The sequence below is a fragment of the Bombina bombina genome, chromosome 9, assembly GCF_027579735.1.
Source record: "Bombina bombina isolate aBomBom1 chromosome 9, aBomBom1.pri, whole genome shotgun sequence".
NCBI classification, from domain to species: domain Eukaryota; kingdom Metazoa; phylum Chordata; class Amphibia; order Anura; family Bombinatoridae; genus Bombina; species Bombina bombina.
The window spans coordinates 254,848,087-254,866,098 of record NC_069507.1 but is presented as its reverse complement, the minus strand read 5'-3'; the positions used below and the strand labels follow the sequence as shown (position 1 = coordinate 254,866,098).

The 18,012-nt window shown below is 40.8% G+C and overlaps 1 protein-coding gene across 1 annotated transcript in view; it reads left to right on the top strand.

The window, feature by feature from the left end:
* LOC128640537 (cilia- and flagella-associated protein 58) overlaps positions 1-15,441 on the top strand; it is a gene marked incomplete at its 3' end in the record, with an annotated part of 133,285 nt that extends 117,844 nt beyond the window's left edge. The window contains 2 exon segments of the mRNA XM_053693009.1: positions 14,888-15,007; positions 15,307-15,441. Coding sequence (XP_053548984.1) covers positions 14,888-15,007; positions 15,307-15,441 — 255 coding nt within the window.
* Positions 15,442-18,012: the final 2,571 nt, after the last annotated feature.

Here is an 18,012-nt window from a genome sequence, read left to right as displayed (position 1 = left end):
TAAAATCTCACAGCTCTGGTCTGTTTGTAGTGTTTAAGACAGGGGACGGCTGGCGAATCGTGGTTTGGCTTCAGCTGTTTTGTTTTCTTCATCAAGAAGATCTTTCATTTAAGTTGCAGCCAAATGAATTAAATGCTGGTAAAACTGTTATTAATCTATAACAATCATATTCTCACATGATGCAGCTTTCAGCAGATGTTTCTTGTGCTAAGACCAATGATTGTTTTGTGGTTTTTGTTTTATTTTTAATATTTTTTTTCTTTAGGATAATATTTCTTCTTGTGTAAAGTGCAGATGTGCTGAGCATTTAGGGGTAGATTTATCATAGTGCGAGCAGACATGATACGGTTTAGTGTATCCTGTCCACTGCACATCGATAAATGCCGACAGCATACGCTGTCTGCATTTATCATTGCTGCAGCAGTTCTTGTGAACTGCTGGTGCAATGTCGCCCCCTACAGATTCGTGGCCAATCGGCCGCTAGCAGGGAGTGTCAATCAACCCGATCGTATAGGATCAGGTTGATTTCTGTCCGCTTCCTTAGAGCAGACGGACAAGTTATTCTTTAGACCGCTGCTTCATAACTTCTGTTTCCGGCGAACCTGAAGGCTCGCGCGGAAACATAGGCATCAAGCTCCATACGGAGCTTGATAAATCGGCCCCTTAGACTCAGTGTTTACAGACAGCTTGGGTAATGTCTTGTCTCGGCAGATTCTGCTACTTTGGTTTAGGTCTTTGTAAATAGAATTTAAACTGCTTGTGTTTTACATAAATCACGTTCAGATATGGGACCTGATGGTCAAAAACTTGCCGCCATGAAGAGAAATCACAAAAATCCTTTGGAATTTTTTTAAGACCTTGTATTGTAACATAGGAGTTTCTCCTTCACATACAGACACCTGTATAGTGAGATAAACCTCTCTCTCAAGCTAAAATTATTTGAGGGACCTCACCATACTGACGAGACTTTGTAGATCATCTCGCCAGAGCGAAGAGAGCTTTAGATCATCTATTGCATGTGGTGTCTTTTTCACAGCAAGATATCTAATCTGATGTTTTACATAAAGCGTTGAGGGGTCATGATCTAAAGTTGGGGTGTAGCAGACTAAGGATAAATTTGCAGAAGCATCTTCATACAGAAAGTGTAGTTGATTCATGGAATAGACTGACAACAGCGCTAGTGATGACAAATACTGCCTGGGATATACATATAGATATCCAGAGAATTAGTTAAACTTTTACTTAAGAAGAATATGGCTTAAATTACAAGTGGAGTACAAAAATATTAGCTTTATTGAGAGCTAACACCGCTCAAGTTAAATCAATAGTGCTCGTATTCTTGCGCTCACATTACAAGTTGAAAATAAAACTCTTTTCTCTTACTTGGTGTATTCAGTCCACGGATTCATCCTTACTTGTGGGATATTCTCAATCCCTACAGGAAGTGGCAAAGAGAGCACACAGCAAAGCTGTCCATATAGCTCCCCTCAGGCTCCGCCCCCCCCCAGTCATTCTCTTTGCCGCTCTAACAAGTAGCATCTCCACGGGAGGGTAAAGAGTATGTGGTGTTAGATTTGTAGTTTTTATTTCTTCAATCAAGAGTTTGTTATTTTAAAATAGTGCTGGTTTGTACTATTTACTCTGAGGCAGAAAGTGATGAAGATTTCTGCTGAGAGGAAAAAGATTTTAGCATGTTGTAACTAAAATCCATTGCTGTTCCCACGCAGGACTGTTGAGTACAGGAGAACTTCAGTTGGGGGGAACAGTTTGCAGGCTTATACTGCTTAAGGTATGTTCAGTCATTTTTTTCTAACAAGACCTGGTAGTGCTAGAAGACTGACAGAAATCCCATGAGGGAAGGTAAGCCATTTTCTGAGACACAGTATAGAATGATGGCTTCAGTTAAGGGCTTTAATACTGACAGACACTGTGATGAGCTAAATCGATTACTTTATTAAGGTAATCTTATATTTATTAAGCGTTTTAGACGTTGGAAACACTTTTTGGGGACTTTTTTACGCCTGGCATTTTGTAAGACAGCTAATCTGACTCAGAAAGGCCCCATAACTCTGGAGTAATGAAGGAGGGGGCCTCATTTTTCGCGCCTCAATTGCGCAGTTGATTTGCAACACAGCTCCATGCAGCTTCATGTGCAGAGCCTTTAGAGTACAGGAGGACTTCAGGGAGGCTTAATTTACACCTGCAAATAACCCTAAAGGAAGGTAAAGCCACAGCAAAGACTGTGGCATCGTATTGTAGTGGGTAAAACCGGGTGTTTACTTCATTTTGCTCCGGTTTGGGCATTAAGGGGTTAAACGATTTGAACATTTGTGTGCAATCATTTCAAGGCATTAGGATCATGTGGTGCAATTTTCATTAAGATCGGATGTTTTTTGATGATTTGGTAAAAAAGTGTGTGCCTTTTATTATTTAAAGAGACGGTAACGTTTTTTCAAAAAGTATTTTTTTCAATATTTTAGTGTTGTCTGAGTCTGTCAAACATGTCTGAGCCTTCAGATAGACCTTGTCCTTTATGTTCAAAAGCCATGGCAGTACCCCCATTGCATTTATGTTTAAAGTGTGCACAAACATCTAAGCATTTTAAAGATCATCCAGTGACAATTAAAAATGCTGCCCAAGATGATTCCTTAACGGAGGGTAATGAGGATAGTCCTCCTTCCTCCCCCCACGTGTCTACACCAGTTACGCCGCGCAAGCGATGCCTAGTACCTCTAGCGCATTGGCCCCTATTACTTTACAACAATTAGCAGCAGTAATGGATAATTAATTCCCTTGCAGCATTTTTATCCAAACTGCCAGTTTTTCCAAGAAAGCGCGATAGCTCAGTTTTAAATACAGAGGATGAGCAATCTGAAGCTTTGGATAATTTATCTGTAGTACCCTCACAAAACTCAGAAGTAGCAGTGAGGGACGGTCTGTCTGAGGGAGAAATTTATGACACAGGAAAAGTTTCTCAGCAGGCAGAGTCAGATTCCTTAGCGTTTAAATTTAAGCTGGAACACCTCCGCGTCCTGCTTAAGGAGGTTTTAGCTACGCTGGATGATTGTGACCCCATGGTGGTCCCTAAAAAATTGTGTAAAATGGACAGATTTTTAGAGGTCCCTGTATACACTGAGGCATTTCCGATCTCAAAGAGGGTGGCGGATATTGTGACTAAGGAGTGGGAGAGACCAGGTGTACCCTTTGTTCCCCCACCTATCTTTAAGAAAATGTTCCCCATAAACGACCCTAGGCGGGACGCGTGGCAGACGGTCCCTAAGGTAGAGGGGGCTGTTTCAACACTGGCCAAGTGTACAACTATACCAATAGAGGACAGTTGTGCTTTCAAAGATCATATGGATAAAAAATTGGAAGGATTGCTGAAGAAAATTTTTGTTCAGCAAGGCTTTCTGCTTCAACCAATTGCCTGCATTATTACGGTAACTACTGCAGCGGCTTTTTGGTTCGAGGCCCTGGAGGAGTCGCTCCAGAGGGAGACTTCATACGACGAGGTCATGGATAGAATTCATGCTCTAAAGCTGGCTAATTCTTTTATCACTGATGCCGCTCTACAGTTAGCTAAACTAGCGGCGAAAAACTCAGGTTTTGCCATCATGGCGCGAAGAGCGCTTTGGCTCAAATCATGGTCGGCGGATGTGTCGTCCAAAACAAAACTGTTAAATATTCCCTTCAAGGGGAAGACCCTTTTCGGCCCTGAGCTGGAAGAAATTATTTCAGATATCACTGGGGGCAAAGATGCCCTTCCAAAAGATAGGCCGTTTAAGGCCAAAAACAAGGCAAATTTTCGCTCCTTTCGCAACTTCAGGAGCGGACCTGCTACAACCTCTGCTGTCGCAAAACAAGATAACGCTTCCCAGCCCAAAGCAACCTGGAAACCCTTGCAGGGCTGGAATAAGGGTAAACAGGCCAAGAAGCCTGCTCCTGCTACCAAGACAGCATGAAGGGGTAGCCTCCGATCCGGGATCGGATCTGGTAGGGGGCAGACTTTCTCTCTTTGCTCAGGCTTGGGCAAGAGACGTTCCGGATCCCTGGGCATTGGAAATAGTTGCTCAGGGGTATCTTCTAGAATTCAAGGATTCTCCCCCAAGGGGAAGGTTCCACATTTCTCGTTTGTCTTCAGACCAAACAAAGAAACAGGCGTTCTTACGCTGTGTAGAAGATCTACTAAAAATGGGAGTGATACACCCAGTTCCAATTGCAGAACAAGGACTGGGCTTTTACTCAAACCTGTTCGTAGTTCCCAAAAAGGAAGGAACTTTCAGGCCAATCCTGGATCTAAAAATTCTAAACAAATTCCTCAGAGTTCCGTCTTTCAAGAAGGAAACCATTCGGACAATCTTGCCGATGATCCAGGAAGGTCAATATATGACTACCGTGGATCTAAAGGATGCGTACCTACATATTCCTATCCACAAAGATCACCATCAGTTCCTAAGGTTCGCCTTTCTGGACAAACATTACCAGTTCGTGGCCCTTCCTTTTGGGTTGGCCACCGCTCCCAGAATTTTCACAAAGGTGCTAGGGTCCCTTCTAGCGGTTCTAAGACCGCTGGGCATTGCAGTAGCACCTTACCTAGACGAGATATTAATACAGGCGTCGTCCTTTCACAGAGCCAAGGCTCATACGGACATCGTTCTGGCCTTTCTAAGGTCTCACAGGTGGAAGGTGAACGTAGAAAAGAGTTCTCTGTCCCCGCTCACAAGGGTTCCCTCCCTTCAGACAAACATCATCCTTGTTTGTTGTGTATTCTGGTAAGAGGAGAGGTCAGAAAGCGACTGCTACCTCTCTTTCCTTCTGGCTGAAAAGCATCATCCGATTGGCTTATGAGACTGCTGGTAAGCAGCCTCCTGAACGAATTACAGCTCATTCCACCAGAGCTGTGGCTTCCACATGGGCTTTCAAGAATGCTTCTGTTGAACAGATTTGTAAGGCAGCGACTTAGTCTTTACTGCATACATTCGCCAAATGTTATAAATTCGATACTTTTGCTTCTGCGGAGGCTATTTTTGGGAGAAAGGTTTTGCAAGCAATGGTGCCTTCCGTTTAGGTTACCTGACTTGTTCCCTCCCTTCATCTGTGTCCTATTGCTTTGGTATTGGTATCCCACAAGTAAGGATGAATCCGTGGACTGAATACACCAAGTAAGAGAAAACAGAATTTATGCTTACCTGATAAATTACTTTCTCTTACAGGTGTATTCAGTCCACGGCCCGCCCTGATATTTAAGTCAGGTTCAAATTTAATTTACAATAACTACAGTCACCACTGCACCCTATGGTTCTCCTTTTTCTCCTAACCGTCGGTCGAATGACTGGGGGGGGCGGAGCCTGAGGGGAGCTATATGGACAGCTTTGCTGTGTGCTCTCTTTGCCACTTCCTGCAGGGATTGAGAATATCCCACAAGTAAGGATGAATCCGTGGACTGAATACACCTGTAAGAGAAAGTAATTTATCAGGTAAGCATAAATTCTGTTTTTGCTTGAGTGAATGCAAATTCCTGGGATATATTCCTTATAGATATTATTATTATTATTGGTTATTTGTAGAGCGCCAACAGATTCCTCATCGCTAATCCAGAGAATGAATTAAACTTTTACTTAAGAAAGATATGTGCAGACACAACTGGCTTTTTCATTATTATCGGCCTCTTTTTTTAGGGGAATATACTTACCTGCTTCATATCATACAGCTAGATGCATGAAAATGAATCAAAGGAAACAGAATAGTCATTCATTATCTCTACCGTGTTCCATGTGATTTATTTACTGACCGTACATTCGTGTCCATATTACTTCTTCTGTTTCCTTTGATTCATTTTCATGCTTTTTTACTGCTATATTATTTTTCATTGTCGCTCTCTCTCCAGCCCCCTCCTCCTATTAAGACAACGTATTTTATCACATAGTTCTCTCCCGTCTGTTAGCAAGGTCTGCTGCCTCTATTGTTCTTACAATACCGTTAATCCACTCTGCTCAGAAAGTCATTTTTTTTTTACCACATCCAACTAACATAAAATACAAAAACCTTTTAATCAAAGCCCCACAGCGTCCCATTGAGTGGTTATCAGCTGAGCCGGCAGTCTAGCAGCAGACTGGGCATCGAGGATTAGATGAAGAAATGAACACGATGTCTCCACTGAATCACTGGCCTGGGAGCTGTTGCCGAGGTCTATTCTTTCTTTCAAGCTCTTTTTCTGTGCTGCTTGTTTGTTTGGCTGTCACAGGCACGGAATAGGGGGCTGCCCTGGGGTCTTGCTCTGTGTTTGTGCGCTATTGTGTTTTTGTGTCCCACAACCCTGTTTGAATAACAGACTTAGGTTTTATACAACTTGGCGCTACTTTGATGCCCTTTAAAAGTCTTTATTTGCCGCACTCTCTATTATTCTGTTTCCCCACCAAACATCACAGCAGATTCCTCTTCTGCGTTTGGGTAATTCTGAGCATTTTATTACCTTTCCATGATAAATCGCTCTGATCCCAAGAGCGTCACTTGGTTTTTCTGGATGTTTATTGGCAATCTACTGTGTAATCACACTGTAAGTGCGCAGTCTGCCAAGCTATTCCCTCTGCACTCTGCAGTTGTCCAAGAAACATGCTGATACCCTTTTGTCTCCAGCACATATGGATGGCGTTACATTTAGCTCCTTCCTGCAATGCCTGATAATGAAATCTCTAGCTCTTTAGGGTGCGTTTGCAACGCCTTTGGGGCTCATTGGCAAATATTATATTCATCGACAGCAGTGATTGCCAAAGTCCTAACACATGGGCTGTGCAGATCAATATTTTAGTAGCCTTAAGGGCTGCATATAAATCTATAGCCATTAAACACACAAATAATAATATTTCCTAAAAAAGACACAGGGCCAGGTAAATACAAATGTACTGTGCCCAAGTAGGATATTTAACTGGAGACGTAGGCGAATCTACATTATGATTCTGATGTAATGATTCAGGGAACTAACTCTAATCTACAGAGATATTGCAGAAGAAATATCTCACTCATTTGAAGGAGCAGTATTTAGTGGGGGGGGGGGGTTCATGAAAAATAATGAAGTACATTTTTTTAAACTGAATCTAATAGAGCTGTATCTGTTCATGCTTATTCTCATTGGCTGAAAGGTACTTCCTGATAATCCTCATTGGCTCATAGACAGTTCCTCTTAATCCTCATTGGCTGAAAGGCAGTCTTTGTTAAAAGGACATGAAACCCATTTTTTTAATGATTCCGATAGAGAATACCATTCTAAGCAACGTTCCAATTTACTTCTGGTATCTAATTTGCTTTATTCTCTTGTTATCCTTTGTTAAAGAAAGAGGAATAAACATATTGGTTGAACCAATAAGATGAGGCATATATGTGCAGTCACCAACCAGCAGCTCCTGGTCCTATCTAGGTATCCTATTCAACAAATTATATCAAGAGAACAAAGCAAATGAGATAATATAAGTAAATTGGAAAGTTGATAACAATTGTATTCTCTATCTGAATCATGAAAGAAAAATATTGGACTTCATGTCCCTTTAATCATCGTTGGAAGATAAGTACTTCCTGTTTATTGGTTGACAGGTTCTTTCTGTGAATCCTCATTGGCTCATCAACAGCTAATGCTCATTGGCTGATAATCAGTTTTTTCTAATAACCATTGGTTGATAACTACTTCCTTTTTATTGGTTGATAGGTACTTTCTGTTAATACTCATTGAGAATTAGCTGTATCTATAAGCCAATGAGCATTAGTACAACGTTCACAGCTGATACTGTGAAGTAGTTTAAAGGGGCATTTGCTTTCAGGGTTCAGATAGAGCATGATATTTCAAAAATACTTTTTAATGTACTTCTATTATTAAATTAGCTTTGTTCTCATTTGTTGAAAAGCATACCTAGGTATCCTCATGAGCAACAATGCACTACCGAGTGTTAGCTGGTGAGTGCTGACTCCTTTGTTAAAAAGCATACCTAGGTATCCTCATGAGTAGTAATGCATTACTGGGTGTTAGCTGGTGAGTGCTGACTCCTTTGTTGTAAAGCATACCTAGGTATCCTAATGAGCAGTAATGCACTACTGGGTGTAAGCTGGTGAGTGCTAGCTCCTTTGTTGAAAAGCATACCTAGGTATCCTTATGAGCAGCAATGCACTACTGGGTGTAAGCTGGTGAGTGCTAGCTCCTTTGTTGAAAAGCATACTTAGGTATCCTCATGAGCAGCAATGCACTACTGGGTGTAAGCTGGTGAGTGCTAGCTCCTTTGTTGAAAAGCATACCTAGGTATCCTTATGAGCAGCAATGCACTACTGGGTGTAAGCTGGTGAGTGCTAGCTCCTTTGTTTAAAAGCATACCTAGGTATTCTCATGAGCAGCAATGCACTACTGGGTGTTAGCTGGTGAGTGCTGACTCCTTTGTTGAAAAGCATACCTAGGTATTCTCATGAGAAGCAATGCACTACTGGGTGTTAGCTGGTGAGTGCTGACTCCTTTGTTGAAAAGCATACCTAGGTATCCTCATGAGCAGCAATGCACTACTGGGTGTAAGCTGGTGAGTGCTGACTCCTTTGTTGAAAAGCATACCTAGGTATCCTCATGAGCAGCAATGCACTACTGGGTGTTAGCTGGTGAGTGCTGGCTCCTTTGTTGAAAAGCATACCTAGGTATCCTCATGAGCAGCAATGCACTACTGGGTGTTAGCTGGTGAGTGCCAGCTCCTTTGTTGAAAAGCATACCTAGGTATCCTCATGAGCAGTAATGCACTACTGGGTGTTAGCTGGTGAGTGCTGACTCCTTTGTTGAAAAGCATACCTAGGTATCCTCATGAGCAGTAATGCACTACTGGGTGTTATCTGGTGAGTGCTGGCTCCTTTGTTGTAAAAGCATACCTAGGTATCCTCATGAGCAGTAATGCACTACTGGGTGTTATCTGGTGAGTGCTGGCTCCTTTGTTGAAAGCATACCTAGGTATCCTCATGAGCAGTAATGCACTACTGGGTGTTATCTGGTGAGTGCTGGCTCCTTTGTTGTAAAGCATACCTAGGTATCCTTATGAGCAGCAATGCACTACTGGGTGTTAGCTGGTGAGTGCTGACTCCTTTGTTGAAAAGCATACCTAGGTATCCTCATGAGCAGTAATGCACTACTGGGTGTTAGCTGGTGAGTGCTGACTCCTTTGTTGAAAAGCATACCTAGGTATCCTCATGAGCAGCAATGCACTACTGGGTGTAAGCTGGTGAGTGCTAGCTCCTTTGTTGAAAAGCATACCTAGGTATCCTCATGAGTAGCAATGCACTACAGGGTGTTAGCTGGTGAGTGCTGTCTCCTTTGTTGAAAAGCATACCTAGGTATCCTCATGAGCAGCAATGCACTACCGGGTGTTAGCTGGTGAGTGCTGGCTCCTTTGTTGAAAAGCATACCTAGGTATCCTCATGAGCAGCAATGCACTACTGGGTGTTAGCTGGTGAGTGCTGACTCCTTTGTTTAAAGCATACCTAGGTATCCTCATGAGCAGCAATGCACTACAGGGTGTTAGCTGGTGAGTGCTGGCTCCTTTGTTGAAAAGCATACATAGGTACCCTCATGAGCAGCAATGCACTACCGGGTGTTAGCTGGTGAGTGCTGGCTCCTTTGTTGTAAAGCATACCTAGGTATCCTCGTGATTACAATGCACTACCGGGTGTTAGCTGCAGGAGTTATGTGCAAGCTATAGTACAATAATACACAGCTGTATCGCAATTACCCAGGCTTGTCAATAACGGTTAAATGCTACATATGGATGACAGGAAATGTTTCAGTACTGTCTTCCTTTAAAGGGACATAAAACCCAATTTGTTTTCTGTCAAGTTTCAGATAGAGCATTCAAATTTAAACATTTACTTTTATTATCAAATTTGTTTCATTCTTTTGGTATCCTTTGTAGAAGGAGCAGCAATTCACTACTGTGAGCTAGCTGAACACATTGGTTGAGCTAATGACAAGAGGCATATATGTGCAGACACCAATCAGCTGCTAGCTCCCAGTAGTGCACTGCTGCACCTTAGCCTACCTAGGTATGCTTTTCAACAAAGAATAACAAGAGAAGGAAGCAAGTTAGATAATAGAAGTAAATTGAAAAGTTGTTTAAAATGACATGCTCTATCTGCATCATGAAAGTTTAATTTTGAATTTACTGTCCCTTTAAGTTCTGTTCCATATACAGAATGTTAAAAGATTGTTTTTTGCGGTCAGTTTTGTTATCTATTCACTATTGTTAAGGTTCTGCTGTTATAACTCACAGTATTTCAGTTTTCCTTTTGACAAAGTTGACATTTTAATTTTAAGATTTTGAGCCACATTTTGATGCCGGATGTATTTTTATCGGACATCACTTTTAGGATCCGTTCCACTAGATGGATCAGTTGTGTACCGATCTGCTTACGTTTTTGTTGTTATGTATCTTGCATTAAACGTATAGCTATGGAAATCAAGGCTAAATTTCAAAACCAAACTTGATTTGTGAAACAAAAAATCTTATAGGAGATTTTATTTGGCTGAAAAATAAAATGCTATATTAGTGCTTACTATAAAAGCAGAGGTGCATTTTGTATTGTGCAATAAACCACATTCGTAGCAGAACAATTAATTAATGGAATTTTTGGCAGTAATTCGGTCTTTATTGGCTGCCTTGCATGTAATTGAAAAGCATAAAGTATTAATGTAGAACTATTATTATTTATTATTCTGCTGTTTCTAATAAGCACCAACATATTCCTTAGAGCCATAAAAAAAGACACTCTGGATATGCGACACCAATGACAATACCTATTTGTATGTCACTTAAACTTACAAATCAGTTTAACCATATTGTTAGAGAAGAATGGTGTAATACTACACTTAATGTCAGGAAATCGCTGGATGTTTGCTTTGTTTGCTTGTGTCGTTCCATTGCAAAAAACATTTTTACACTGTAGAACCATCTCACATACGAAGCGATTTCGATTGACTGGAACAGGAAGTACGGAAAATAAATATATGCTCTCCCAACACATTTATCAGAGATAGCTATTGAGGAAAAAGCTGGCATGAATAGCGATCTACTCATCTATTGTTCAGCAGCCAAATGTTACCCTGATGTGCCGCTTACTTGTGCATTTAGTGGTGTTCTACAAAAATGCATTATCTTCTGAAAGAACATTTGTTCAAAGAGTATCTCTAAAACGATGTATATTACTAAGGAGAGACCAGCTAATAGCACCAGTGTTTTATCTAGCAGTCACCATAAAGCATGAATCATACAATTACGAAGTGGGTTTCATATATGTATGATATATATTTATTTATATATATACAGCTCTGGAAAAAATTAAGAGACCACTCCAAGGGGCCGATGTATCAAGGTCCAAACGGCCCTTGATGCCCCTGTTTTCACACGAGCCTGAGGGCTTGCCGGAAACAGCAGTTATGAAGCAGCAGTCTTAAGACCGCTACTCCATAACTGGTCTGCCTGGTCTGAGTGGCGGACAGCAATCAACCTGATCCAATACGATTGGGGTGATTGACACCCCCTGCTAGCGGAATCTGCAGGGGGCAGCATTGCACAAGCAGTTCACCAGAACTGATTGTGCAATCATTCAGCGGTATCATGTCGGACAGACATTTATAATTCGGCCCCCAATTGTTTTATTAAATCAGCATCTCTACATGTTTGGCAGCCATTCCTTTTCAGTGTCTGGGGCCGATTTATCAAGGGCTGAATGGCCCCTGTTTTCACGCAAGACTACAGGCTCGCCGGAAACAGCAGTCTTAAGACCGCTGCTCCTTAACTGGTCCGCCTGTTCTGAGACTGCAGACATCAATCCGCGTGATCTCATATAATCGGGCTGATTGACACCTCCTTCTAGCGGCCAATTCTTGTGAACTGCTTGTGCAATGATAAATGCCGACAGCGCATGCTGAGCTGATCATGCCAGGCAGACCGATGATAAATCGGCCCCTCTGTGTCTGTTAAATTCCAACACAGGGAACCTTATTCTACTTAATGAATTACTGATTAGGTGATCAGCTGAATCAAATCTTATTTATTAAGTAGGGGTGTTTAGACATGGGGTTTATGTTAGGGTGTTAGGTTAAAACATACTTTTTTCCCCATAGACATCAATGGTGCTGCGTTACGGAGCTTTTCATTTCGCGATCGCAGGTGTTTTTTTTCTAACACTCTCTCCCCATTGATGTCTATGGGGAAAGCGTGCACAAGCACGTCAAAGCAGCACTTGTATTTTGTGTACAAAACATGCACATAGAGTTGTAAGAAGAGCAGATTGCCAGACTCTAATAGTGTATATGTATAAAGGTATAGGCAAAGAAAACATTGTCTTTAAATTCTCAAACATTCATACAAGATAACTTTATTAGAAAAATAGCAAATAAGTCCAACCGGACTGTACACGCACACACAGTTAAAAGTAACTTAAACTCAGTATGATAATTCATTTGATAATAATGGTGACCATAGTGAGCCAGAATAACAGTATCTGATACAATTGCTGTCAGAAGCCAATGTAACGTTACCCTCTCATAAGGTATTGCCATTTATTGTTATACCAAGCAGTTCGGTTATCAGCTTTGCGTAAGGTATTATACCCTGCAATCACTGAGTAATGTCTCTGCTAAGGTATACAGCTACAGTAATGTCTCTGCTAAGGTATACAGCTACAGTAATGTCTCTGCTAAGGTATACAGCTACAGTAATGTCTCTGCTAAGGTATACAGCTACAGTAATGTCTCTGCTAAGGTATACAGCTACAGTAATGTCTCTGCTAAGGTATACAGCTACAGTAATGTCTCTGCTAAGGTATACAGCTACAGTAATGTCTCTGCTAAGGTATACAGCTACAGTAATGTCTCTGCTAAGGTATACAGCTACAGTAATGTCTCTGCTAAGGTATACAGCTACAGTAATGTCTCTGCTAAGGTATACAGCTACAGTAATGTCTCTGCTAAGGTATACAGCTACAGTAATGTCTCTGCTAAGGTATACAGCTACAGTAATGTCTCTGCTAAGGTATACAGCTACAGTAATGTCTCTGCTAAGGTATACAGCTACAGTAATGTCTCTGCTAAGGTATACAGCTACAGTAATGTCTCTGCTAAGGTATACAGCTACAGTAATGTCTCTGCTAAGGTATACAGCTACAGTAATGTTACATATATAATACATATAATAATACATATAAGAATCCGTTCTAATGGATTTCCTGCTAGCAGTAACAGCTTAGGTCTAATAACTGATATCTCCTAAATTCATGTAATGCTGTTGCTAAAACATGTGATGGACAGAGCTGTGTGTAAGACGCTAGGCTGAAAAAAGCCCCTTCTATAGCGGGGGCTACAATTAAAGTTATACTGACTACAACATTTAGACAGAATCAGTGTTATAAATTGAAAACTGAGTAAGCGATTAAAAGACCTTGTGAAACTCTATTTGCATTTTTTGTACATAAACTTGTATATGATTGCCTAAGACTCTAAAATTCTAGGGCCAGCTAATACAAGCACTGATAATTAACCCTTTGAATTTTGACCAAAATAAGGTACAATTATCCCTCTCTCTTTCTCCTATTTACTGGCGGTTCATAAGAACCAGGTCAAGCAGCAGACATTGGGGACAACAAAGCTACAGACTGGCAAAGGTTGAAAACAACCGACCAACTTATTTCAATGTCACTCAACAAATGTAGGATGACATTAGGTGACCTACAAAAAGAATGACAAGTGGCAGCTGTGGTGAACCGGTGAGGACTGTTCGAAACAGACTTTTAGGGGCAGGTCTGAAGTTGTGCAAAGCTAGAAAAAAGCCCTTCATCAATGAGAAGCAAAGAAGGCTGAGGTTTGCAAATTACCATAAAGATTGGAACGTTGAGGACTGGAGTAAGGTCATCGTCTCTGATGAGTACAATTTTCTGCTTTGCACAACACATGGTCTTCTAATGGTTAGACGGAGACCTGGAGGGGCCTACAATCTACGGTGTCTCACACCCACTGGGAAATTTGGTGGAGGATCGGTGATGATCTGGTAGTGCTACAGCAAGGCTGGAATCAGGAAGATTTATCTTTGTGAAGTACACATGAATCAAGGCACATACAAGGTTAACCTGGAATAAAACTTGCTTCCTTCTGCTCTGACAATGTTTCCCAACCTGAGGATTGTTTTTTTTCCAGCAGGACACTGCTCCATGCTACACAGCCAGGTCTATCAAGGTGTGGATGGAGGACCACAAGATCAAGACCCTGTCATGGACAGCCCAATCTCCAGACCTGAACCCCATTGAAAAACTCTTGAATGTGATGAAGAGAAAGATGGATGGTCACAAGCCATCAAAGAAAGCTGAGCTGCTTGGATTTTGTGCGCCTGGAGTGGTATTAAAGTCACCCATCAGCAATGTGAAAGACAGGTGGAGAGCATGTCAAGATGCATGAAAGCTGTAGATTGTAGATTAAAAAAACTTATTCTATATACTTGGAGTTGGGAGATGCAGTAATATAATATACAGCACTGGAAAATTTTTTAGAGATCACTGCAAAATTATCGTTTTCTCTGGTTTTACTATTTATAGTTATGTGTTTGAGTAAAATGAACATTTCTGTTTTATTCTATAAACTACTGAAAATATTTTACAAAATTCCAAATAAAAATATTGTCATTTAGAGCATTTATTTGCAGAAAATAACAACTGGTCAAAATAACAAAAAAGATGCAGTGTTTTCAGACCTCGAATAATGCAAAGAAAACAAATTCATATTCATTTTTAAACAACATAATAATAATGTTTTAATTTGAAGAGTTCAGAAATCAATATTTGGTGGAATAACCCTGATTTTAACGTTTGTGTGCTTCCTTCCGAACAGGAGAAAGAAAAGCTGTATGTGGAGCTGAAGCACATTCTCGCCCGACAACCAGGCCCAGAAGCCGCTGAGCAGCTACAAATCTACCAGCAAACATTGCGGGAAAAGACCAAACAGCTAAAGGCAAGTAGACATAGATGTAACTCCATCAATGGGGAGGGTAATGCCCAAAACTATCACAACATATGAATTAACTAAATATTAAAAACAAAAAATTCAGTTTCTCAAAATAAAAAAATCCCCAATTTTATTAAAAGGATTGTTAAAAATTACACATAGTGCAGAGGTCATTATATAAACCCAGCAAGATGTCTTACGCGTTTTAGCTCACTTGAACGTAAATATAGGCTCACTAAGTAATGGCATGAATTGGTGAACCAGAAAGGTGCCATAGTCTAAATGTTCTTTAAACTGCATTATAGGCTTTGTCATCAGAACTTAACATGTACGAGTCTCAGAGTCAGGAGTACAAGTATGAAATTGAGAGGCTGGCCAATGAGCTTCAGAACGTGAAGAAGAAATACCTGACCCAGAAACGCAAGGAGCAGCAGGCCAGGTAAGGGTGTGCCAAGAGGCAGGGGAGTATCTTCTGTGCGGCTGCTAATTATCATTTTATCACATTATATTTAACATGATACCCCAAGTGATTTATTGTACCCCACAAGTGCTATATAGACCTTCACAGGAAGTGCATTGTGCTTTTCACTGTGCTTAGAAATGAATCAGCAAATGCACAATTTTACAGACCTGCACTGTACAGTTAATGGCATTGACGTGCAAACCATTAGGCATCATTGTTTAAAACTAAAGATGGAAAAGAAATGAGAAACTGAAAATGTAAAAGTGAAATGAAAAAGCTCTCTTAGAAACACAACTGTCAGACTGTGGGGAAAATGTAGAATATATTTGTATATCACATCCAACCTTTTAATAAGTAAAGGCCATTGCACATAAAGCCCGGCTATGTTACTGGTAGATTTAATTAGCAGGACTTTTTAAGCAGACGCTGTTGTCAGGAATAGTTCCAGGTGATTGGAAACTGCTCATTTAGAATCACTAGACAGAGAGGAAAGATTGTGTAACGACAGGTTATGGCACCAGAACTGTGAATATTAATGAAAGCAGCTTTTAGTATGTAAGGATCAAGTCAAAATAATCATTATTTCTTCTGTTATGTGTGATCAGTCCACGGGTCATCATTACTTCTGGGATATTATCTGCTCCCCTACAGGAAGTGCAAGAGGATTCACCCAGCAGAGTTGCTATATAGCTCCTCCCCTCTACGTCACCTCCAGTCATTCTCTTGCACCCAAAGACTAGATAGGAGGTGTGAGAGGACTATGGTGATTATACTTAGTTTTTAGAACTTCAATCAAAAGTTTGTTATTTTACAATAGCACCGGAGCGTGTTATTACCTCTCTGGCAGAGTTTGAAGAAGAATCTACCAGAGTTTTTCTTATGATTTTAACCGGAGTAGTTAAGATCATATTGCTGTTTCTCGGCCATCTGAGGGAGGTAAAAGCTTCAGATCAGGGGACAGCGGGCAGTTGAATCTGCATTGAGGTATGTCGCAGTTGTTATTTTCTGAATGGAATTGATGAAAAAAATCCTGCCATACCGTTATAATGAACATGTATGTATACTCTACACTTTAGTATTCTGGGGATGGTATTTCACCGGAATTACTCTGTAAAAGTACATTAAACCTTTTATTAGGTATTTTTCATGTTAAACGTTTTTGCTGGAATGTAGAATCGTTTGCATTAATGAGGTACTGAGTGAATAAGTATTTGGGCATTATTTTCCACTTGGCAGTTTGCTTGTGTTAATTATGACAGTTTCGTTTCTCTCTCACTGCTGTGTGTGAGAGGGAGGGGCCGTTTTTGGCGCTCTTTGCTACGCATCAAAAATTTCCAGTCAGTTTTTCTGCATGATCCGGTTCATCTCTAACAGAACTCAGGGGTCTTCAAACTTCTTTGAAGGGAGGTAGATTCTCTCAGCAGAGCTGTGAGACTTATATAGTGACTGTGATTTAAAACGTTGTTTAAAATTTAATTAGTGTTATTTTACTAATGGGAACAAACCTTTGCTAAAAAGTTGTGTTGTTTGTTAAGAGTGATGCTATAACTGTTTTTCAGTTCATTATTTCAACTGTCATTTAATCGTTTAGTGCTTCTTGAGGCACAGTACGTTTTTATTAAATAAAATTGTAACCGAGTTGCATGTTTATTGCTAGTGTGTTAAACATGTCTGATTCAGAGGAAGATACCTGTGTCATTTGTTCCAATGCCAAGGTGGAGCCCAATAGAAATTTATGTACTAACTGTATTGATGCTACCTTAAATAAAAGCCAATCTGTACAAATTGAACAAATTTCACCAAACAGCGAGGGGAGAGTTATGCCGACTAACTCGCCTCACGTGTCAGTACCTGCATCTCCCGCCCGGGAGGTGCGTGATATTATGGCGCCTAGTACATCTGGGCAGCCATTACAGATAACATTACAAGATATGGCTACTGTTATGACTGAAGTTTTGGCTAAATTACCAGAACTAAGAGGCAAGCGTGATCACTCTGGGGTGAGAACAGAGTGCGCTGATAATTCTAGGGCCATGTCTGATACTGCGTCACAGCTTGCAGAGCATGAGGACGGAGAGCTTCATTCTGTAGGTGACGGTTCTGATCCAAACAGATTGGATTCAGATATTTCAAATTTTAAATTTAAATTGGAAAACCTCCGTGTATTACTAGGGGAGGTCTTAGCAGCTCTCAACGATTGTAACGCTGTTGCAATACCAGAGAAAATTGTGTAGGTTGGATAAATACTTTGCGGTACCAGGCGAGTACTGACGTTTTTCCTATACCTAAGAGATTAACTGAAATTGTTACTAAGGAGTGGGATAGACCCGGTGTGCCGTTCTCACCCCCTCCAATATTTAGAAAGATGTTTCCAATAGACGCCACCACACGGACTTATGGCAAACGGTCCCTAAGGTGGAGGGAGCAGTTTCTACTTTAGCTAAGGCGTACCACTATCCCGGTGGAGGATAGCTGTGCTTTTTCAGATCCTATGGATAAAAAATTAGAGGGGTTACCTTAAGAAAATGTTTATTCAACAAGGTTTTAT